This window comes from Microplitis mediator, chromosome 9 (assembly GCF_029852145.1).
Source record: "Microplitis mediator isolate UGA2020A chromosome 9, iyMicMedi2.1, whole genome shotgun sequence".
NCBI lineage: Eukaryota > Metazoa > Arthropoda > Insecta > Hymenoptera > Braconidae > Microplitis > Microplitis mediator.
In genome coordinates this window covers 14,627,725-14,654,586 of record NC_079977.1, presented here as the reverse complement: position 1 = coordinate 14,654,586, position 26,862 = coordinate 14,627,725, and the positions used below count along the sequence as shown (strand labels likewise).

Sequence of the window (26,862 nt, the reverse complement as noted above, 5' to 3'; positions counted from 1 at the left end):
TGAGTTTGGATACATTACATTTTAGTTCCAGCATCCATGAAAATGCTAGTGTTGTTATTGATAATAATACAGAGCTTATCGATGAAATCGGTGAATTTTTGAGGTATGAGGCTATTTTGCCAACAATCTGGATAAATTCACGAATAATTAACAACATTATCGATCATGTTGGTCGTAAAATAGCTGATTATATCGATGCTGAATGTGATATTTTAAATTGTGTTTGAATATGAGTGACTATGAGTTCACTGGAACGTTGTTGAAAGATTGTTTTCCTGAGTTGGCTGATCAGCAATTTCAGAAAAAAGGAAATATTAAAAATGATTTATAATTTAACTATGTAAGTAATTTTGAATTCTTATTTATCTATCCGTTTATTAAAACATTATTAAGCTATGTCAACGATTTTTTATAATTATTACTATTATGTAGATAGTTTTTATTTGTTTCTCTTTTCAAATATTATAAAATAAATTGAAAAATTTGAGTTTGTTGAAGATAACTACAATGTATTTTATAAAATTAATGTGTAAAATATATTAAATATTTATTTTATCTTACGCTTTTTTAATCCCATATATCGCCCATCATTTCTACATCCTCAGTGAATCAGTTATTTTTTATATATACACACACACACACACACACACACACACACACACACACACACACACACACACACACACACACACACACACACACACACACACACACACACACACACACACACACACACACACACACATGTTTTATTAATTTATTATTTTACAATAGATTACATTTCATTATTGTAAGAAAAATATTCTGTGTGTTTAATGAAAAAAAAATTGACTTTTATTTATTAAGCTACTGAATTTTGTAGTCTTCTAATCGATTTCAAAAATTTAAAATTAAAATTAAAATAACTAGAAAACAATGCGGAATTCGAATGAACTGTATTAAAAATAATTTGTAGGAAGGAAATTATCTACTAAAAATGAACCTTGACATTTTTTTGGTAAGTTTTTTTGATAGATTTGACTTCCAGCTCCAATAACTTTCGAACAGATGGATTTATCAAAAAATGATGAGAGACTTTCTTTGTAGAGCGTTCAATTTCCTACAAAAATATTTGATGAAAATTACATTGCAATTTATGGTTCATTAATTACAACAATCAGAAGAAGAAAAAAAATTGTTCCCGTGTTATTCTTATGGGCAATCAAAAAGTGCGACCGCACAGCCTTATTATTAATATTAAGGGCTCATATTTTCAGAGACCTACTTTGGCATCTGAAGAAAAATTTTGAGCCTGGTTACGGGATAAAAAAAAAATTTTTGTTTTTTTGAAACGCCCTTAGATTCAAATATCTATACATAACATAACATACACTGGTCACAGAAATTAAGGGATAGAAAAAAATCCGAAATTTTTAGGTGATTTTCAACATGCTGTAACTTGGTAAAAAATGGTCGTATAAAAAAACTAAAAAAAGGAAATTGTAGCCGCAAGTTTCTAGTTTTCAAATCTGGACCTCAAAATTTTTTATCATGTACGGTTCCGGAGTAATCGTAAGAAAACCAACGAAAAAAAAATTTTCAAAATTTTTGCTGGTCTTTCAATACCTCTATGGGCGACAATAAATTTTTTTGAATAATCCGACTGTCTGACTTTTCTCGGAAATTTTATGCCCTTTAATTTGGTGGCCTTAAAAAGTCTCTACGACGATTTGGCGCCGAGTTATCATTGATCAAAGCAAAAAAGTCCATTTTGGCTTTGATAATCAATAACTCCGGATGTATTGGTCGTACAGAGAATGGAAGCAGGGTTTTGAAAACTGGAAAACATTCTCTATAAGGCAAAATTAGTGGCATTTGATAGAAAAATTTTTTTTAAGCGATATTGTCTGGTAAAAAACAGGTCAAAATTCACAAATTTAAGGATATTCGGAAATCTTGCTATAACTTTGGATATAACGGATGAACAAAGGATATCTTCGACTTTTTTTCAACCTCAAAGTGTCCTGAAAAAACCCTGAAAATTTCAAATCGCTGCGATTTTTCTTTCTTAGTACCCCGAAGCTTTAAATTTATCGATTTTGTCAAAAATCACCATAATTGGTAGTTTCTCGGTTTTTGTTCATTTTTTCGATTTAAAAATGTTTTTTTTACCGATAATCTTCATTTCTTTGATCAAAAAGATCGATTATCGGAAAAAAATTGAAAAACAAAAAATTTTGAAAAAAATTTTTTTTTTTCAAAATTTTTTTTTTGTTGTATCTGCAATGATTTATCATTGTCAAAAAAAATTCCTAAAATTTTTTTTACCGCCGGCATTAGAGTTACCCAAAGGGTATGTTTCTTAAGTTGACATTTGAAGCAGATGCAGTTACAGCGGTAAAAAAAATTTTAGGAATTTTTTTTGACAATGATAAATCATTGCAGATACAACAAAAAAAAAAATTTTGAAAAAACAAATTTTTGAAAAAAAAAATTTTGAAAAAAAAAAAATTTTTTTCAAAATTTTTTTTTTTTCAATTTTTTTCGATAATCGATCTTTTTGATCAAAGAAATGAAGATTATCGGTAAAAAAAAACATTTTCAAATCGAAAAAATGAACAAAAACCGAGAAACTACCAATTATGGTGATTTTTGACAAAATCGATAAATTTAAAGCTTCGGGGTACTAAGAAAGAAAAATCGCAGCGATTTGAAATTTTCAGGGTTTTTTCAGGACACTTTGAGGTTGAAAAAAAGTCGAAGATATCCTTTGTTCATCCGTTATATCCAAAGTTATAGCAAGATTTCCGAATACCCTTAAATTTATGAATTTTGACCTGTTTTTTACCAGACAATATCGCTTAAAAAAAATTTTTCTATCAAATGCCACTAATTTTGCCTTATAGAGAATGTTTTCCAGTTTTCAAAACCCTGCTTCCATTCTCTGTACGACCAATACATCCGGAGTTATTGATTATCAAAGCCAAAATGGACTTTTTTGCTTTGATCAATGATAACTCGGCGCCAAATCGTCGTAGAGACTTTTTTAAGGCCACCAAATTAAAGGGCATAAAATTTCCGAGAAAAGTCAGACAGTCGGATTATTCAAAAAAATTTATTGTCGCCCATAGAGGTATTGAAAGACCAGCAAAAATTTTGAAAATTTTTTTTTCGTTGGTTTTCGTATGATTACTCCGGAACCGTACATGATAAAAAATTTTGAGGTCCAGATCTGAAAACTAGAAACATGAGGCTACAATTTGCTTTTTTTAGTTTTTTTATACGACCATTTTTCACCGAGTTACAGCATGTTGAAAATCACCTAAAAATTTCGGATTTTTTTTTCTATCCCTTAATTTCTGTGACCAGTGTATATAATATAATAAGACTTTTCTTCCGAATACGGCACACCTCACTTTTGTCTATAAATTACTCGCAAACTTCATTTTTATGTGTATAAACGTTACCCGAGCGAATTTTTTGGTGACGAAGCCGAATAATCCTGCATTTTGTTGTGTACACCCATACTCACACAACACGTGTCCAAAATTCACCAACACATCAATTAATTGTTCAATTAATCAACAAATTATTCGCGAAATTTTGAACTAAATATGCTACTAATTCACCAACAACTATCTTTAAGGATGTTCCTACCGAGCAGTCGTGCTCAACTTCAAAGACGATTTTCCCTTTGTTAAGTACTATCAGTATAATGAAAACTAGTTGAGGTACAGTGCACTTTTTCGCTTGCTCTCACATGCGCATAGGTCCAAAAATATTCTCATTGCGTTGATTCTTCGATCTGGCAACGTGGTTTTCATTTCTCTGTTTATTCTTATGTGGAGACGCGTGTCGTAGAATTTGAATGTTTTGAAAAATATTGCGAGGTTATTTTTATATTGGCGATTGGCAATAAATTTAATAATAATTATGACATCACGTTTGAAGAACGGGAGATTTGGTGAAAAAAAAGGTTAGTGATAAAATATCTAAAGCCTTAGCAGGTATGTCTGAGGCTAAAAAACAATGAAAATTCTATTCAAGATTCTATTTTTAAATTTATTATTATATATAATGCTAATTAATACAAAATAACAAAAAATAATTTATTTACTTCACAAATTAACTTTTTCATTGCAATAAAAACCCATAGTTAACCTATATCTGTAAGCTACTCGCATTCATTTTGACCTACCGCACCACCAAGCCTTTACGATATTTTAAACTTTCCGCCCAGTGCAACGTTGCCAAGTCGCTATCTCTCACAATTCAAGTAACGACAGAAAACGTTAAAACTGTTGGAAGTAGCTAACTGTTAGCATTTTTTACAACAAAATAAATACCGCTTGTTTTTCTTATTTTTACAGGAACATATCCGTTATATCTTCAATTAGTGATTCTCAGTTTTTTTAATATTATCGTAAGAAAATCACTATTGTTATTCAAAAAAATGTTTGCTACAACACTGATTGGGATTGGGTTCACATGTTAAATATGAAAGTTTTAAGTGTCAATAATTACAAATTTAGTACCGCAAGGGCTATTGAGCAAAATTCCTACGTTTAAAGAATACTTAAAAGAATGTGTATTCAAAATTTCAGAAAGATTGTAAAAAAAGTGATTTTCGTGGGAACGTCCTTAACGAATGCATTCGTTAGACGTCGAACAATGTTACGTTTCATCCCAGATGTGATGGTAGAATCGTCAGTGAGGCACCTCCATCACATCCTGCCTTATACCTAACACTGAAGTTACCATAAAATTATAAATGGGTTGGACCTAGACCTAAACTTAAGTATTTAATTTTAATTTAGTTATTGATAATAGATCAATTAGCAGCGCCATCTATGTACACGTATTCCAACTTAATTGCATCTATTCGTCCGTATCGCCATCTCAAACAAATTGCGCTGGGTTTTATATGTAATTAGGGTTATTACGCCGTATTTTTTCAAGTAAATGGTGATGTGCCGTATTCGGAAGCATAGCCTATAATAGATACATACATTTTTTCATGAATGGGATTTTTGAACCCTACTCAACCAATTATGGTAGGTGATGAAAAAATTCCTTGAAAAATCAACTATGAGGACAAATACAATCGCTAGATTTTCAAACAATCTACCTAAAAATTGATTGTTGCAACTAAATAATTCCCTTGCAAATACCATTCGTAATGCAACTACAGCAGCGAAGTTAATTACGATTCAAAGACCCCTGAATTATTAGTGGATAACTTATTATAATGTATCTCACTTATTAAAAAATATAAAGTCACATAGCTACCATAATAGGTAAATGAACAAAAATATAGTTGCCATAATTGCAATCTTACAAGTTATTCCGACTTCAACACTGAAATATTTATCAACCACGATTTTTCCCGCAAGAAAATAATGTATAGTTTTAAAGTATACGACAAAGTACAGCCATGTGTATATTTTCTATGAATGTGGCAAAATATCTCATAAATGAGTTATAACAAGTGATACTCAGTTATTATAAATTAGAGATATAATTAATTGTATAGCATTAAATATATTTAAAACTATACCTTATTGTCTATTGCACGACTCATGATGCGAAGTATCAGAGTGTGCTTGACGATCGAAAATTTTTTTTTTGTCATATCAACCGCGAAAATTGAATTTTCAAGCAACATGCAGAGGGTGCAAACTATACGATTTCTGGCAATCCATAGTTTGGTTAACTTTCCTCGAACTTGTATCGAAAAGTAACTTCTCTCTCTCTATCTGTCTCGGCATTCCTACACGACGTGAAACATTTTTGACTGTTTCTCTCTCAAATTCAACCTCCGCCGTTGATATGACAAAAAATTTTGTTCGATACTTAATGCTCAAAGGTAGGAACCCTGACAGACTTGACGTGCAGGCAAGCGTTTGAGGCTATGGATACATTCTCATCAAGACCTCGTACTTTATCCGGTCTCGCTTTGCTTGACCGGATAACTAACTAAGTCTTGATAAGAAAGGGCCTATAGCCTCAAACTCGTGACGTCACTTCAAGCCGTCAGAATCCCTAACGTTCCGCATACGTATCGAAAATAATTATTTCGCCTCATTTCGGCAACCATTTCACCCTTCATTGTTTAGGTTTCCACTATATTTAAATGGTGTATTACCGAACGATGGACGGTGTGGCTCAATAAGTTATAGATCAAATTGAATGGAATATAGTATAGTGCCGGATAGCTCAACTGGTAGAGCACTCGGCGCGATACCGAATTGGTCTGGGTTCGATTCCCAGTTGGGGCTATCTATATTTTTCTCTATTCATCTATAAATCGTCTTATGAAGAAGGTTATTTTGCATGTTTGCATGTTTAGGTTTCCACTATATTTTAATACAGTCTAGATATAACCTTGGAATCACGTAACAAAATCGACTTATAAATGACATAATCTTGGTGATTCTATTTTATCGTCACATTTACGTCACAATGTAATGTTTCGGATATGTTCATGTTGTTATAGCGCTCTTACATAAAAAATAGTCATATTTTTTTTTGCATCGAAACATTTTATCACATTTATGTAAAAAATTTTACTTCAAAATGATGTACGTATTTCGACGGCATTGCGATAGAATGGGTTATGCATAAAAATTATGTATTTGTTATAATTAATATTTTTACATTAAATTTATGTAAAAAATAATATTTGATATGTCGAGTCGGTGGAGTAACCTTTTTTTTTATTTATATAAATTTACATCTGTATTTTCATTTGCTCAGAAATAATTGAAATAATTATTTCTATTGTCATTAATATATTTTATGATTACACATTTTCTTTGGTTTTTCTAATTTTTATTGTTGTCATTTTTATTTATTGAATTGAATACAAATAAATATCGATAAAAATAATTGTTTACAAGCAGGCGCAAAAATTAATCAAATTGTTCCTCCAAGGAAACATATGATCCACCTTTTATCCCCCAATCGAATGCACATTCGAGGTAACCAGTCCTACGGATACATTTTTGTCTGGTATCGACTCGTATGGGACGATACTGTAAAAAAAAATCGGTCTGTCAGTTGACCCTGCGGGCCAGCCCCAAAACTTCCCGCTGTTTTCGAGCTCGTTGAGCTCGAAAACACTATTGTGAATACATTTTCGAGCTCTACGAGCTCGCAAATACTTTTGTATGCCATTGTTTTGTAAAAAACCATTTTTTAGCATTTCTTTCTCCCACGATATCTCGCGAACGAATTAACCGATTTTGATGGTTGAGGCGGCAATCGACGCGTTTTGTCAAGTTCTAAAGCTGATAAAATTTTGGATTCGATTTATCGAGTCGTTTTTGAGATATTTCAGGAAAAATAAAAAAAATTTTTTTTTTTAATTCTTTCGACAACGGTTTCTCTTGAACGAATGAACCGATTTTGATGGTTGAGGTGACATTCGACGTGGCTTATAAAGCTCTAGAGCCCAGTCCATTTTGGAATGAATCCATCGAGCACATTAAAAGTTATCCAAAAAAAACATTTTTGAAAAAACTTTATTTTTGGAATATCTCTGAACGAGCCCTACCGATCAAGCTCAATTTTCTCTCGGCTTCAAGATATTGACAATCCGCGTCGAATGGCACCTTAAAGTTCAAAATCGGTTCATCCGTTCAAAAGATACAGGTATTTACATACGTACGTACGTACGTACGTACGTACATACATACATACATACACTCGGACATCATCTTGAAATTAGTCAGAATAGCTTCCTAGGACCTCAAAACGTCGACATCTGATGGAAATTCGATTTTCGTAAATCGGACTGAAACCAATAACTTCCCGAATTTTTGAAAATTTACAATTTTCTTAGCGGGAAGTTAAAAATAATATTTCAGTATCGAGAAAAACAAACAAAAGTAAGAACTTGGAGATTTTTAAATATTTATTTAAAAAATTGTACTTTCATAAAAAAAAAGTATGTATGATTTTCAGCCAATAAATCACATATTAATATCTATTATGTTTTTTTTGTGAATTTTTTTTTGCTAATTATAGCAATTATAATTTCTAGCGCGTAAAAGTGTTTTGTACAATTTAATAGGAAATGATGTCACTTAGAGGTCACTGTTATATAACTTCAACGTAAAATTTTTATTTTTTCATGACTTCTACCCGATGAAAAAAGATTTTATACGACTGTATAAGATTATATACATCAATTATATATGAATTATATATAAATTGGATAGAAAAAATGGCCCGATCCAATTGTATACAATCTGTATAGAAATTGTATACAATTTTATATAATTATATACAATTCTATATAATTGTAATTATATATATAAATTTGCAAATATATATATTAGGGTGGGTTGAAAAAAAACTTTTTTTTTGTTTTTCTTAACATGGGGGTAAAATTTTTACCTTATAAAAAAAAAAATTTTCCAAGAAAAAAAAAATTTTTTTACTCAACATTTTGAGGAGGCCCACTTGGTTTTTAAATAAATAATTGATTAAACTCGTTAGTTCCAACGAAAAAAATTTTTTTTCGTCAAAAATCGTGGAAAACGTCTAATAATTGTCGAATGTGATTGTTTTTTACTCCACTTTCATTTTAATTCAAAAGAAAATGCTTTTCATTTTTGGATTTTTTACTTAAATTACAAAAGTAATAGGAAAAAAATTTTTTCAACTTCTGACTTTCAATTAGCTTTCAAGGGGACACCCTACAGATTCTAGAACGCTATGTAATTTTTTTCGTTGGGACTACCCCATTTGATCAATTATTTATTTTAAAAACGAGTGGGCCACCTCAAAATGTTGAGTGAAAATTTTTTTTTTTTTTTATAAGGTACAAATTCTACCCCCATGCTAAGAAAAACAAAAAAAAAGTTTTTTTTCAAACCACCCTAATATATATATATATTTGGTGACGATACTTTAGGATTAGATTTCAATAATCACTGCCTAAGTCGCCAACCACCAAAGAGTGAAACGTTGTGAGAAATAATGAGAAGAGGAGAGATAGAAAAAGGTATTTGAGGGGTGAGAAGCGTTTCGTCTAAGTGTACGATAGCTGATATTTAAGCACTATGCACACTAAGTTGGAAGATAACTTTCACAAACCAACTTAAAATTTCGCTCTAATGATATAAAAAATTTATATTATTTCGAGCTTAAATATCTCTTAAATGGTGGAGTTTATCAAAAAAATCAAAGAAACCTTTTTGTAGAGCTGTAAATTTCCAACCAAAAATTGTCAAAAGCGTGAGTATATATCTGTTTGCTAAAGAGTTATGGAATTTTAATTGAAAAACATTTTTTTTTAAATCTATCAACTTTGAGCTTCGATATCATTTAAATAATTGGATTTACGAAAAAAGTTTAGGAAAATTTTTTCAAAGAGCGATAAATTTCCTACAAGAAAGTTTATAGCGCTTAATTTTATGTCTAGGTGTTAGAGAGGTATAAAATTTCAAACAAAAACACCAATTTTTTTAAACAAATCAAACTTTGACCTTCAATATTTCTTAAACAGTTGGATTCACGAAAAAAACATTCAAAATCTTTTTTGAAAAGCGGGAAATTTCTTACAAAAATATGTATTAGTCATTGCTGTGCATTTATTTGTAAGCATGTAATAAAATTTTTCTCATTGTACTAAAATGAGAATGTATCGATAGTTAGGCAGGGTTAAACGGCATTAGAATAAATATCTTAATTTTTTTATTATTATTGGATCAGAAATAAATGAATTATATCATGGCCGAGCAAAAAAATCTAATTTGGTAAATAACGGACACCCTAATATATATTGAGACAAATCGCTTTTTAGGATCGCGATTTTCACCAGCAGCCACCAGAATTCGCGGGTTGAACCCTGGCTTAGGCTGGTCTCTAACAAATTTTATTTTACTTGGACAGAGCAGTGGGCTGGGGTTCGTGCAAAGCAAAGACCCGCACTTATTCAAACTCGGCAACGTATGAGAAAACTCATCAACTTACCTCACGGCTTATTATAATTATAGATTATTCTTATTGATGGTCAAATTACTATTTGTAACTTAATTAATATTTATTTTATCAGGCTATTTAATAATCTTACCAGTAAAATAGGAAATAAATAGAATGAACAGATAATAGATACAGTAAATGATTAACAATTGCAATGATTGTTTATTGCCAATTATAATAATAAAAATTACTTACAAAAAAGTGCAAGCGCTGGATGTAATGGAGACAGATGCGTGGCACAGTATAATTTTGTGTTCTGATCATATCGCCGGTAACGTACAGTAATATTTGATTGAACTAACTTTGTTTATAATAATCAGCAAACTTGGACAGTAAAGTATATCGTACGAGAATTGCCAGTAATACAACTATAACACAAGTTGATTTCCCGATTTACAAAGTAGTTATCCGTATTAACAAAGTCGCAAATAAATTGCTAGTATATGACAGTAAAACTAAATTATACGTCTTATCGCTAATTGATCCAGGATCGAAGTGATTGATCGATAATTTTGGGCGTAGGGCTAGCCTCGGGACCGTCCCTACTTCACCCTTACGGACATGCGTCGACGTGACAATCAGTCATGTGACCATGTCACTATGACTTGTGTAGTTTCAGACGGCAACGAGACGGCGAAAATTGGGAACCGCAAGGCTGAAGGCGAAGAAGACAATTCACATCGTCTCAATCCCCCCCACCAAGCCAAGGTTACTCTTTTGACCTCTCGTCTAGGTTGTCCGACTGAAAAGATTGACTTAGTTGATTTACAATATTTACAATGTGCGTAAATTGCCATCGTAATGGCAAGTAGATCACCGTATATGCTTAGCAAGTAAATCGCCGTTTTTGTTGCAAGTAGATTGCCGCAATATACACTAATGCAAAAAATTAAAGGAGCAGAAAAATTTTATAAATTTTTTAGTGATTTTTGGAAGGCTGTAACTTGGTGAAAAATGATCGTATCGAGATTAAACAAAAAACATTTTACAGCTTGAAATCTCTAGTTTTGGTGCATTTTTTTCAAAACTTTTTAAAAGCTTCGGTTATTGCGCAAACATGAGAAATACCGCGAGACAAAAAATTAAAAATTTTTTTTTTTTTTTCCGAAGAGCCCACGGACCGCGAAAAAATTATTTCAACTAAACGAATGCATAGTTCGTTTAGCAAATTTATTCAGCTTCAATTTGGTTTTTTTAACCTCGTAGGACGATTTGTCGCAGATATTTCAGCCTTCAAACGGAAAATGATCCTTTTGGCTTTGATCATCGATATTTCAGGTACCAATGATCGCACAGAAAGTTGAAGGGCGGCGTTAAAAACTGGAATAAATTCTCTACAAGACCCTGTCATCATTTTTTGAAAAAAAAAATTTTTTTTATTTTTAACATCCATTAGAAGTAAGCACAAGAAAATGACTTTTTTTAGTTTTTTAGTAAATCAACCGCTACTCTGCAAATATCGATAAAAAAAATAATGTTGCCAGGGACTTTTTTAGCTTAATGTACCCCCAAGACCCCTGTAAATTTTTAAATTGATCCATCCAACCGATTTTTGGGAATCATCGATCAAATTTTTGCTAAACAATTAAAGGAGCAAGTTTTGTTCCTTTAATTGTGTAATCATAACCAAAATGAAAAAATTTGTTTTTTTCGACTTTTCTCAAATTCTTGCGTTGGTGACTCAGCAAATGCAAGGAAATGACAAAAAAAATAAAAAATTTCCAAAAAATGTCAAAAACAAAATTTAGAACACAAAAAAAAAGTTTCAATTTTTTTTTTCTCCGATTTTTTTGACATTTTTTGGAAATTTTTTATTTTTTTTGTCATTTTTGCTAAACGAACTATGCATTCGTTTAGTTGAAATAATTTTTTCGCGGTTCATGGGCTCTTCGGAAAAAAAAAAAAAAATTTTTAATTTTTTGTCTCGCGGTATTTTTCATGTTTGCGCAATAACCGGAGCTTTTAAAAAGTTTTGAAAAGAATGCACAGAAACTAGAGATTTTAAGCTGTAAAATGTTTTTTTTTTTAATCTCGATACGATCATTTTTCACCAAGTTACAGCCTTCCAAAAATCACTAAAAAATTTATAAAATTTTTCTGCTCCTTTAATTTTTTGCATTAGTGTATGAAAAAAAATTAACTTTTTGGAAATATTTACAAGTATTGCAAGTAGATTGCCAGTAATTAATTGCAAGCCGTAAGGGATACCAAATATATAAGAGTTTAGTCACCCTTTTCAGGTTCACTTCTATCCTGGGACTTCGATCTGGATCCGCCTAGAAGTGTATGTTTACCGCTTACGAACTAATATTACAAGATTCTGTGAAAAATAATTTCGTATAATTTACAATTAATAATTAAATACAAATATTTTTTTTGAAAGTCTGAGGACTGTAAAGAAGTAATACTATTTAAAAATTTCGATTATTCAGTCTGCCAACTGCTCCCAGACTCGACGTTGTAATTAAAAATTATTACAATTGGTAATAATAAATGAAATAAATGAATGAGATGAGTATGAATTTGATGGAGTATATCCATTTCGGTAACGCATGATAAATTTTCTTATCAACTACTTAGTGTAATATTTTCTTGTTGTTTGAGTAAGAGATTTCGATTATGATTAGCCTCTTCAGTTGACGACAGTGAGTTTAACGTTGCTGAATTAAATTGATATGTCCTTGAGGAAAATGTGTGAGTTATTTTACTTGAATTCATTTTCCAAGTGTTTTCTTTGGAATTCACTTGAATGTCAGCTAACTGCCAAAAATCTAGTCCAAGGATGACAGGAGTAGACAATCCTGGTACCACAGTCAACCAAGTGATAATTTCGTGGCCGTCTAAGTTTATCCGGAAAGGCGCACCACCTCGTGTTTGTGTTGGTTTAGAATTAGCCATAATGACCTCACGAGCATCCATGGGGCCTGATATGAGTTCGTGCAGTTGGTTTTCTTTGATGCGTTCGTATGCAGCTTCAGAGATGTAGCTGCGTCCACTTCCACTGTCCAGTAATGCATCGATCTTGTGGTGATCAATAAACACGTTGGTGACCATCTGACTGACTCTTGACGGAGCTTTCAGACTCGCTGAAGAAGGCTTACCGCTAGGTTTAATTGTGTCGTCACAAAAAGCTGCTGAATGGGTTGATGACTGACTGTAAAGTTTTGGAGCCACGCTTTGTGTAGTTTTAATTTTATCATTAGCAGTGTGTGCTTTTGGATGTTTCGTTTTTACTTCAGGTGTTTTACTATTATTTGATTTGTTAATTCTTGTAACTTGACGAGAATTCAATATTTCTGAATTACTTGTAACTTTATTTATCGGAGACGCAAGCTCAATTAAATCTTCAACTCGAGTATTTTAAACGTCGCCGTCGGTCTTGTCTGTGTACTTTATATTAGCCTGATTGTCAAAATTTTTCGCAGACTTTTGTCGAACTTTTAATCCTGCCTTAATTCGTAGTTTATCAGTTGTGGGCGCACAAAGTAGATCAGAAACGTGGCCAATTCAACCACAATGACCGCAGACAGGTGTATTCTTTACAGAAGTTGCGCCGGAATGGTATTTGCCGAAGAATTGCTTGATGTTATTCGTTCTAATCTTTCCAGGAATGATTTCATGAATGATTCAAAATTATTTAGTAAAGCTGGAAGCTCTAAATTTGAGTCATTTGCTTTATTGTCAGACTGACTTGAATTTCGATGACAATTACGATAATTATTTTTATTAGAACTAGGTTTTTTATTCTGTGAAGCATGTGGCTGTGCGGTAGTTATAAAATTGATTGAATCAAAATCTGGAGTGTCTTGAATACAATTATCGACGAGACTACGTGCTCTTTGTTTATTTGAGACATTGTAGTGGGAATTGAGTGCATTAGCCGTCGCCTGCCAAGCACTAACACGTAAAATAATTCCGCATAATTTGAGATTTTTTCCCCTGCAAATTTTTGCAAAAAACAAGAATTGAACCGCGCAATTATTATACGCATTTGTTTCGTTTGCGGTAACGGCTTCTCCAATTGCATAAAAGCTCTTTGCATCCGGTTCACGAAAGATACTCCAGTTTCGTCATTACCCTGCTTAGCTGCATAGATTTCTTGCAATAAATCCTCATCGGTCTGTTGCGTTTGCCAGATTTTAAAGTAGTATTTAAAAGGTTCCCAATTAATAAATAATTCTTCATTTTGATAATACCACTCAAGGACGTTACCGTTGAGTGTATTCGTTACAACCGTAGGGAAATTCTCGAAAGAAATGTCATAGCTGCGCATACGTTGTTCTATAGTTTTGATGTATTTTCGTGCATCAAATGACGACGTACGATTCCAAGAAGGAAAAGAAATATTCCACGATTTTACAAGTCGACTAAACGCGCTCTCGCGGATGCTACGTTGTTGGTTCATCCTAAAATTATAATAATTATTATTATTAATATTTTCATTATTATTTTTATTATTATTATTTTATCAACAATAACAATTTTAATGATAAATGTAATTTTTACAGTATAATGACCGTTTAAATTACATTATATCATGAAGGACCTTATTCTTGGTTCCATGCGTTTTGAGCACCTGATAAAATATCCCCGACAAAATATCTCTGGACAAAATATCCCCAGTTTTGTGTCAGTTGTTTTGGCTTTTTTCACTATTTTTGCTTTCTTTTCATGGGGATATTTTGTCCGGAGATATTTTCTTGGGGATATTTTGTCCGGAGATATTTTCTTGGGGATATTTTGTCAGGTGCTTAAAACGCCTAATACCCTTTTTTCTCCACCGTCCATCTTACGGTTTTGAATAAATTTTATTATTATTATTATTATTATTATTATTATTATTATTATTATTATTATTATTATTATTATTATTATTATTATTATTATTATTATTATTATTATTATTATTATTATTATTATTATTATTATTATTATTATTATTATTATTATTATTATTATTATTATTATTATTATTATTATTATTATTATTATTATTATTATTATTATTATTATTATTATTATTATTATTATTATTATTATTATTATTATTATTATTATTATTATTATTATTATTATTATTATTATTATTATTATTATTATTATTATTATTATTATTATTATTATTATTATTATTATTATTATTATTATTATTATTATTATTATTATTATTATTATTATTATTATTATTATTATTATTATTATTATTATTATTATTATTATTATTATTATTATTATTATTATTATTATTATTATTATTATTATTATTATTATTATTATTATTATTATTATTATTATTATTATTATTATTATTATTATTATTATTATTATTATTATTATTATTATTATTATTATTATTATTATTATTATTATTATTATTATTATTATTATTATTATTATTATTATTATTATTATTATTATTATTATTATTATTATTATTATTATTATTATTATTATTATTATTATTATTATTATTATTATTATTATTATTATTATTATTATTATTATTATTATTATTATTATTATTATTATTATTATTATTATTATTATTATTATTATTATTATTATTATTATTATTATTATTATTATTATTATTATTATTATTATTATTATTATTATTATTATTATTATTATTATTATTATTATTATTATTATTATTATTATTATTATTATTATTATTATTATTATTATTATTATTATTATTATTATTATTATTATTATTATTATTATTATTATTATTATTATTATTATTATTATTATTATTATTATTATTATTATTATTATTATTATTATTATTATTATTATTATTATTATTATTATTATTATTATTATTATTATTATTATTATTATTATTATTATTATTATTATTATTATTATTATTATTATTATTATTATTATTATTATTATTATTATTATTATTATTATTATTATTATTATTATTATTATTATTATTATTATTATTATTATTATTATTATTATTATTATTATTATTATTATTATTATTATTATTATTATTATTATTATTATTATTATTATTATTATTATTATTATTATTATTATTATTATTATTATTATTATTATTATTATTATTATTATTATTATTATTATTATTATTATTATTATTATTATTATTATTATTATTATTATTATTATTATTATTATTATTATTATTATTATTATTATTATTATTATTATTATTATTATTATTATTATTATTATTATTATTATTATTATTATTATTATTATTATTATTATTATTATTATTATTATTATTATTATTATTATTATTATTATTATTATTATTATTATTATTATTATTATTATTATTATTATTATTATTATTATTATTATTATTATTATTATTATTATTATTATTATTATTATTATTATTATTATTATTATTATTATTATTATTATTATTATTATTATTATTATTATTATTATTATTATTATTATTATTATTATTATTATTATTATTATTATTATTATTATTATTATTATTATTATTATTATTATTATTATTATTATTATTATTATTATTATTATTATTATTATTATTATTATTATTATTATTATTATTATTATTATTATTATTATTATTATTATTATTATTATTATTATTATTATTATTATTATTATTATTATTATTATTATTATTATTATTATTATTATTATTATTATTATTATTATTATTATTATTATTATTATTATTATTATTATTATTATTATTATTATTATTATTATTATTATTATTATTATTATTATTATTATTATTATTATTATTATTATTATTATTATTATTATTATTATTATTATTATTATTATTATTATTATTATTATTATTATTATTATTATTATTATTATTAATATTGAGGGACCCGAGAAAAACAGCCTTTTGTATCCGCGATGCCAGAAACTCAACTTGCGCTGAACAAGTTGGTATTCTAGCCAGTGCAGACACAAACAACTGTTATATCCCTCCTAGGACGCCAATAATGAGTACAACAAGTTTGACCCGATAACCGGCGTGAAGTTTGTCAATTTCAAACAGGAGATCCTGATATATCTGGTGTTTGTGCTCTTTTTTGACCGTGATGTTATACTCAGCAGGTGCTGAGAACTCGATGACATAAATATCTCGAGTGGTTTTCTCGAAGAGCACAATATCAGGTTTGTTGTGATCTATTTCCCGAGTTGTTGCGAATGGCACGTTCCAATAAATACGGCAACGGTCATTCTCAACAACTTGCGGAATATCTCCTGGCAGATAAGGCAGCACTGGTAATTTGTCGATACCGTGCGTATGTCTAGGGTGGTAATAAAATACTCGCAGAGCAACATTGTGACGCTGAACGTATGCACTTCTTGCCAGCACAGGACATGCTGACAAGAGATGCATAAGCGTCTCAGGATGTTCTTTACACACCCTACACAAAGTGTCAGGTAGCTGCATCTGAAGTACTTTTGCACGGTATTCGAGGGTATTGATTACACCATCTTGGCAGGCAAAAATATACCCTTCGGTCTCGGACATCAGGCCAGCTGACTTAAGGAAGGAAAACGTCAGCTGGGTGGACGAGCCATGATCACGCACGTGTTTGAAGAACACGCTGTGCATGGACTTGTCCATGTGTGTACTGAGCAGTTTTTGCTGCTTAGCATTCCTGACGACACCCTTAAATTCCTCCTTGGGGAGTTCAATAAGAGGGTTTACTCTTCCGAGACCGAGGGATTTTGCTGCGTACTTTGCTGCCTTATATAAAAACGCTCCCTTCTGCCTATTCTCATGACAATGAACAATTTGCATCAGAGAGTCGTCTTCATCTGCAGTGAAATTGACAACTTCGTATGTTAAACCCAAAACCAAACGGTCATGTAGACACTCCAAGCTCTGCAGACCTCTCCCTCCGATGTGCCGGGAAAGGTATAATCTGGTGACTGAGGACTTAAGGTGCACGCTCCGATTGATGTTCATGACTTTGCGTGTCTTGATATCGAGATCTCTAAGCTCTTTTCGGGTCTATTTAAGGACACCGAAAGAGTATGAATGTACTGGGACAGCAAGCATGTTTGTTGCAGAGACTTTGTTTTTTCCGGAAAGTTCTGATGACCAGATTTTCCGGATTCTCCGCCCATACTCGCTGCAGAGAGTCGTTTTGATTTTCGAGACGTCCTGCATAGGACTCCCGTCAATCCCTAGATATTTGTACGACTCTCCGGCGTCAAGATGGTCAATGACGCTCCCATCTACTAACTCGATATCTTCGCGCAAATCAGAGCACTTACCCTTCACCAGATTAACGACCGCGTACTTGTCCAAATTATTATTATTATTATTCTGACTGGGCAATATTCACCGACGCATCCATAATCGGTATTGGAGCCGATTTACAACGAAAAGTGGATAACAACTGGCAACCACTGGCATTTTTCAGTCGAAAAGTGTCTCCGTCGATTCAAAAATTGTCAACGTATGACCGCAAGTTGAACGCCATCTACGAGGCTGTAAAATACTTTCGGCATATTTTCAAAGGCCGGCATGTTACGATCTATACTGATCACAAGCCGCTTCTGCTGCTATCTTTATTTTTCTCAATGTATCTATAAATTGTCTTATTGAGAAGGTTATTTGCATGTTTGCATGTTTAGGTGTCCACTATATTTAAATGGTGTATTACCGTACGATGGACGGTGTGGCTCAATAAGTTATAGATCAAATTGAACGGAATGTATAGTATATAATAGTGCCGGATAGCTCAACTGGTAGAGCACTCGGCGCGATACCGAATTGGTCTGGGTTCGATTTCCAGTTCGGGCTATCTACATTTTTCTCAATTTATCTATAAATTGTCTTATTGAGAAGGTTATTTGCATGTTTGCATGTTTAGGTTTCCACTAAATTTAAATCTACTGCTATCACGTCGCAAGAACTTGCCGACGCTCAACAAACCGACGTTGAACTTCAGCAGTTGGTACGTCGAACAACTGCTTTAAATCTAAAGACGATTCAACTCGATAATGGACCTGCCCTGTATTGTGACACTGCGTCAGGTACAGTGCGTCCAGTATGTTCCAGAGCCGCTGAGAAAGAAGGTGTTTAATTCACTGCACTCGCTAGCTCATCCTGGAATTAAAGGATCACTTGAGTAGGTCTCTAAACGATACGTCTGGCCGTCGATTAATGAAAATTGGCGAGAATGGGCAAAATCTTGCATCGATTGCCAGAATAATAAAATTCCAAGACATGTGTCATCACCGATCGCCAGTTTTGAACCTCCAATTGAACGATTCGAGGACATTCATATCGACCTAGTGTCTTTAAAAACGTCAAGAGCTTGACAATTATCGACCGATTTCATGCCACGGAGTACCTAAACGCATTACCTCGGACCAAGTTCCGCAATTCGAATCGTCGTTATTCCAATCGTTAATGAAATTGTACGGAATAAATCACCTACACACCACGTCGTATCACCCGCAAGCCAACGGTCTCGTCGAACGTTTACATCGTCAGCTGAAATCAGCACTTTTGTGTCATCAAGAGTCGTGGTATGACGCATTACCAGCCGTTTTGCTCGGCTTACGCGTTGCCTGTAAAGACGACATACAGACGACATCGGCTGAATTAGTATACGGTGAACCTATCCGACTACCCGGTGAGTTACTTACTCCCACTAAAAAAACTACGCCTCATGACATCGTCAATACTCTAAAACGTCATTTTAACTTATTGGCACCGGCTGAAATGTCGCATCACGGCAAGCATTCTGCTTTCTGTTTCAGGAACCTTAGTATTTGCAGCCACGTACTGGTACGGAATGACCAGATCAAACCATCTTTCTCGCCGCCGTACAAGGGTCCATATCGTGTAATAACTCGACACGATAAATACTTTATTGTCGAATATCGAGGACTGCAAATCGTCATTCCAATAGACAGATTGAAGCCGGTTTACGAGGCAAATTCAGTCAACACGGCGACGATGATAGCGAACTCCCAGCCGAATAACACAGCAACCGAGACCAAAAAACGCCGAGTCCGGTTTAACATTTGAAAATTTACACGATTTAATTTTTTTATGTAAAAGTTTTTTTTACAAAGTAATATTTTACCTTTTAATTATTTTCATTTATTTACTTATTTATTTATTTATAATATTTGCAAATATTCCATTACTTTGATTTTCGTGTATTACATTAAAAAAAAAAAAAACAAAGGGAGTTCTGTAGCGTTGCTACAATCATAAGCGATCGATTAATTTCGGCAATCTACGCCGAACACCGATTTTTCAATTTTCCGTCTTTACCTCATTCGTAGAGACACAATAAGATATACCATCGGGTCAACCTGACGAGTTCCTGGTCAGGACCTTATCAGGATATCCCTATTCAAAACAAAGTTATTTGCCATCGGGTCAACCTGACGAGTTCCTGATCAGGACCTTATCAGGATATCCTTAAAAAAAAAAGTTATCCCATCCCTCTAAATATTTCATTTACAGGCTAAAAATTAATTAAAGTACATAAGAATATTATATAAAAATCACGTCAATCATTGCTGCACAGATTTTTTACTTCTTCATCACTGATGAATCATCAGTTATTCTTTGACATCATAATGAATATTATATTTACACTTTCAAGATCACATGTGTATGTCAGCGCAGTAGATAGCATCGTGGACTTTGAATCGGAAGTACGCAGGTTCGAACCCAGCAGTCATCGGGATTTTTTGCGTACGCATTATTAACTAGTCAATCCTCCTCAGAACATAAAATTCGAATTGCACAATGAAGAGTGATAAAATGAATTAAATATGGTTTGAGTATATAATTTGCAAGAACAAATGGATCAGAATATAATAAAAATTGTCGGAATTCAGTCGCTTCATACCGATCAACGTATTTCAATTCACGAGGGTTTCTTGCGAACTCTCCTGGAATCCATTCAGCAATTTTTGTCAAGTTTTTCAGAATTCCGTTTATGAGAGTAGTTGAAAATTTATATTTCTGAGGTCCTTTTATAAAAGTTAACCGTATTTTTTTAACTACAAGTCAAACCAACCAAGACAGACATTGTGCATATAATCAATCGAATACTGCGTTACCATCTTTAAACCAGCTGATTCAAATTGATGTACCGGTATGATGCTCTTCATCAACACTATCTAGAAAATTTTGATCAGTTCTTGGGGTTGCATTTATATTAAAAAACAACATAAGATGATTCTTATAATCTTCCTCTCTGCATTTACCACACCCGTAATACCCATTATGCAATTTCGTACAAGTGACAAATGATCTTGCCGGACTATTACAAATAACAGCTCAGATTGTTAGCATAAAAGTGTTCCTTTAATTTTATTATTGTTTATTTTTTATTTAAATCTAAATTTATCTGTAAATTAAATTGAATTAATAATCTAAATTAAATTAAGTTTGTAAAATGAGCGAATAAACTTAGAGGATCTGGTTTCGGTGTGAATGAATTTTCACGACGAAAAATTACACAAAGTTAATAGATAAATAATTTAGGTCTTTATTTATACTTTATACACTTCAAACTGTTAAGAATTAATATTAGATAGCGAACGCGACAAGATAGAGAAGCGATAGCAAATGCGACAAGTTAAGCGGTTTTAGAACACGAGGTTGAAGTTAACAAAGCACGTTGTAGAATGAGATGATGAATTAATTCATGTAACGGGACCTAGGTCCACCTCCTCCACGGAAGCCGACACCTCGCTCTTTTGGGCATACTCGCGTTGCGTGTGGTCCCTATTTTTATAATCAACACCACCATATATTATAAAAGCGAAATATGAGCATAAGCTCACATTAACTTACCCATTAGGCATGCATTGCATGTGGGTGTCTCACCAACAACCACCACGAGACCGACCGCATTTGGACCCATACACTCCTCCCATCTCTGGTCGAAGCAGGGCTTGGAATGGATCCCCCATGGTACCAGACTTCAGCTCTGGTGAACTGCTTGCTTAGGATTAGTGGTGGGGTGCGCAAGTTCTTCCCCAACCCATAAGGGCTGCCTCCACTTAGGAATATAATCACCAAGATTTCAGACATGCCATTATACAAACTTGCCCTCATCCATCACCTAGTGATCTCTAATCTACGAGTTTTGTGGAGGCCATGATGTTTTAATACACGAAATGGCGGAGGTTCGTCCACTCGGGGATGAGATGATGAATTAATTAATTAATGTAACGGGACCTAAGTCCGCCTCCGCCGACCGGAAGCCGATACCTCGCCCTTTTGGGCATACTCGCGTTGCGTGTGGTCCCTATCTTTAACACTACCATATATTATAAAAGCGAAATGTGAGCATAAGCTCACATTAACTTACCTATTAGGCATGCATTGCATGTGGGTGTCTCACCAACAACCACCACGAGACCGACCGCATTTGGACCCATACACTCCTCCCATCTCTGGTCGAAGCAGGGCTTGGAATGGATCCCCCATGGAACCAGACTTCAGCTCTGGTGAACTGCTTGCTTAGGATTAGTGGTGGGGTGCGCAAGTTCTTCCCCAACCCATACGGGCTTCCTCCACTTAGGAATATAATCACCAAGATCTCAGTACACGCCATTATTAACACTTGCCCTCATCTATCACTTAGTGATCTCTAATCTGCGAGCTTTTTGTGGCCGCCATGATGTTTTGAGGCACAAGATGGCGGGGGTTACCCACTTGCGAATGAGATGATGAAACGACGGCGTCTTCCTTCGTTCCCGCTTGGCGGTGACGTGGACAGCATGGCTGTCCCAGCGAACTGGCGAGTAGGTAACCCCCGCCATTTTGTGCCTCAAAACATCATGGCGGCCACAAAAAGCTCGCAGATTAGAGATCACTAAGTGATGGATGAGAGCATGTGTTTATAATGGCGTGTTTGAAATCTTGGTGATTATATTCCTAAGTGGAGGTAGCCCTCATGGGTTGGGGAAGAACTTGCGCACCCCACCACTAAACCTAAGCAAGCAGTTCACCAGATCTGAAGTCTGGTACCATGGGGGATCCATTCCAAGCCCCACTTCGACCAGAGATGGGAGGAGTGTATGGGTCCAAATGCGGTCGGTCTCGTGGTGGTTGTTGGTGAGACACCCACATGCAATGCATGCCTAATGGGTAAGTTAATGTGAGCTTATGCTCACATTTCGCTTTTATTATATATGGTAGTGTCAAAGATAGGGACCACACGCAACGCGAGTATGGCCAAAAGGGCGAGGTATCGGCTTCCGGTCGGCGGAAGCGGACTTAGGTCCCGTTACATTAATTAATTGTCCCAGCGAACTCTCAGAAGAGGTTTTGGCCCCCTCTAGAGGGCGTCAGACCCAGCAAGTACCACCCTCTTCGTGGGTTCTGAGACTATTACTCCAACCGTTAGCGGTGCCCGCATGTTTTGCACCTTGTAACATGTGGCAACTCCGTGGTTGCAGGAAGCCAATAGGTACCTCTACGCGGGTGAGACCTACCCTTTTGACTATCTTAAAATTCTAAGGTATGCAAACCCGTACACAATACTATCACAAGCTATAGTTAGCAAATGACAATCACTTGGGGATGACGGTAGAGGGCAATCTTTATTAGTTGCCGTCCTACGATCCAAGTGGGATAATGTGGAAGAAACCCTTTTAGGGTAATGAGTTATGCTGCAACTCACCACTTATCTGCAGCCTGTAGACCAATACAGGGAATTGGTACCATGGGAGCCCCGTTCCAAGCCCCATTTCGGCCAGAGTCTCTTTATTTCCTGGGATGGAAGAGATGGGGGGCCGAGTGAGGTAGGACTCGTGGTGGCTGTGGCTAGATACCACACGCAATGGGGATTTTTGATTATACCCCCGGTAAATGTCCACTCTTGGTTTCGACTGAGAGTGTCGTCTGCGTAGAAGAGATGGGATTACGCAACGCGAGTATGCCCAAAAGGGCGAGGCCTCGGCTTCCGGTTGGCGGAAGCGGACTTACGTCCACGTTACATTAATTAATTGTCCCAGCGAACTTTCCCATTGGCTTAAAAGCGCGCCAACCGGAAATAGTTAATAGGCAATTTTTCTTTTTGGCAGCCGGACACGCCGATATGAGACGATTTTTCTGATTGGCCGGCTAGTATAATACGAATTATCTTATTGGCCAGCTAATAGCGGGTTCTCATGCAGTTTTTATACCATCATGAGCAAGAAATTGCAAGTGTCGGGTCCATATAGCGAGTGACCCGGCACGAGTGACCTGGTGACTAGCGGAAATGCACGAAGCTTTTGAACTTAATCAAGCTCGTGATTGAACAAAGTGATTATAAGGATGGATAGAATAAGATAGGTATAATTTAATGAAAGTCGTGATTTGGGTGTCACAAATTGAAGAATGTATTTTGACCCAAAAAATTAGGGAAAGCGCTACGGCATAAAACCCTTTGACGAAGTTACAATGAGAAAGATAAGAATGTTGAGATAATGAGAATGATAGTAACTCGTTGAACAATTGGCACGAGATATTGAATATATGGATTTATGTGTGTGTGTGTGGATGTGTGTGCTGTATACGTGAGAACGGATACAGTTAAAGATTACGCGATGCTGGGTCGTCGTAATTAGCTTGATATTGGATCGAGTCGATTGTAAGAGAATATACACGTCTGTATATTAAGAGCGAGAGCCCAATTGTCCACTGTGGGACATTCAGATAGTACGTGGTACTATAGAACGAATGATTGTTTAAAAGCTTTCTATTGTTAGCACTTGTTTCGTCAAGTGTTTGTATTGTTATATATGCAGAGGCGAGATTACCGATCGATCGGGTAGGTCATACGATTTGAATCGTGTGGCACAGTAAGATAGTGAGATTCGATCAAGACATGCTGAATCTTATTTTAATTATACAGAGACAATACGGTGCGACTAGGCACTTTTTAAACGTACGTTTGATTATGTCTAATCAATTTGGTATTGATAGATTATCGATTGCGACAGAGGCTATGGTTTGACTGCAGTTAGGTTTGAAATTTGATCAATTGTTATTGATAGATTATTGCTAGCGACGAGGCTATTGGTTGAATAAAGTTAAATTCGAAATCTAATCAATTTGTTATTGATAGATTATTGCTAGCGATGAGGCTATTGGTTAAATGAAGTTGAATTTGAAATCTAATCAATTTTTATTGATAGATTATTGACGGCGACAAGGCCTTTGTTTGAATGTAAGTTAACTTCGATGTACTCGATCCAGTTAAAGCAAGATAATAGTAATGAAACGCGAACAAATGTTGGATATTAAAGATTATTCATGTGATTGTTATTATATATTAATATGAAATTTCAATATAGAATATCCGACATAAACAATTAAATTATTCAATGATAATTTTATAAATTAGTTGAATCGAATGAATATTAAGCAATATTAATTATTATTAACTATTAAATACAATTTATGTTATTATTATTCAATATTAATATGAAATATTAATATTAAATTTCAAACAAAATTGAATTCAATATTTAAGGAGAACACGAATAGGTAGCTGGTAATTGAATGAGTCAGACCCACGCGTGACAAGTTCCAGCTCGTTAATTGCGACGCAATAACCCGGTTCAATTCACGACATATTATTGAAATTCAATGAAATAATCAGTGAAAAGTATTTGCCCGTATTAGTTAATACTTATCTTTACACGATGACTCGTAATTGGAATAGATAATTAATTAATTCAAGTGAATTAATTGAATATTTAATTATGAAATTATTGGCGAATACGGAAAGATTGCTCACAGCGTGTGCGCTTGACAGTAAGACTCGTGGTCAACTGACGAAAAGACGCGACGTCGCCGGGTTGCGGCTTCGACAGAACGGAAAATTAGACACCCGAAAGACAGAGATACGCAGAAGGCGTAATTGTGACAGAGATGCACATCGAAAACCGACGCTGTAAAGAGCGTGCGCGTTGGTGGCGCCATCCAAGTTGACGATGAAGTGAATTAAAGCACTGCTAGATGGTGACTCAACTGATTATTTAAATTCTTTGCATTATTGTGATGACATGTAGCTTAGGGCTTCCGTTCTCAACTGAACACTGATTATTACATTAAAATTTTTATTTTTATAGCTAAATCCATAATTAACATTTTGAACTCATCGAGAAAGTTTTGTAAGTATATTTTGTAACTATTAGGTTTTTCATATCTATAATAAACACCAATTACAAATGGCTCAGATACTTTAGGATAAATCTGACCAAGGATGGAATAAAGTTGACTCGTTGATTAGCTATAGGTAATCCATCGATGTTGATATTAATTTGAGTATACTGAGGTAATGTATAATGATTAATCATTTTAATCTGATCATTTTAATCATTTTAATCTGATCATTTTAATCATTTTAATCTGATAATAATGATTAATCAATTTAAGCTGATCTAATAAAGCGTTTTCTAGGTCATGGAGGAAGTATTCACATGGAAGAACTTTTTGAATTATAGGTGATTCCGGCGTACCAAGTAATGTGCGAGGATGCAAAAGTAATTTGTGAACCTCCTCTAAGTTTGAGGTTCTCAAAATTCGTAAGTGTACTAGCTGCACACTGGGTGACATTATAATCACTCACCTATTGAGCTAATTGTTTTCGTAAACATAATGTATTATCTGATGACATACGCTGTTTGGCTGATTTCAATTTGCTACATCACAACTATCTATTTCATCAGCTTGATATTGTTGAAAATTCTCATTAATATCACAATCAGTATGATTATCACTGTCGCTATCAGTATAATTATTATTATCATTAGGGTTATCAACTCTGATTTGATGATGCTCACAATTGTCCGAATAACTTTCATGAATTCCGATTGTCGCAGTGCATTCTGTCGAACTTCATA

General features: G+C 32.6%; 2 protein-coding genes across 2 annotated transcripts; one reads left to right on the top strand and one right to left on the bottom strand.

Moving 5' to 3' along the window:
• Positions 1-12,537: 12,537 nt before the first annotated feature.
• On the bottom strand, positions 12,538-16,483 carry LOC130674186 (uncharacterized protein DDB_G0287625-like; the record flags this gene model as incomplete). The annotated part of the gene is made up of 5 exons (XM_057479455.1): positions 12,538-13,123; positions 13,513-13,908; positions 14,362-14,375; positions 15,824-16,090; positions 16,139-16,483. Coding segments are annotated over 5 exons (1,608 nt in total), but the record flags the coding sequence as incomplete, so codon positions are not given.
• Positions 16,484-19,396: 2,913 nt separating this feature from the next.
• Positions 19,397-20,020, top strand: LOC130674185 (uncharacterized). Its single transcript, XM_057479454.1, has one exon. The coding sequence runs from the start codon at positions 19,397-19,399 to the stop codon at positions 20,018-20,020; it is 624 nt and encodes a 207-aa protein (XP_057335437.1).
• The last annotated feature ends 6,842 nt before the right edge of the window (positions 20,021-26,862 follow it).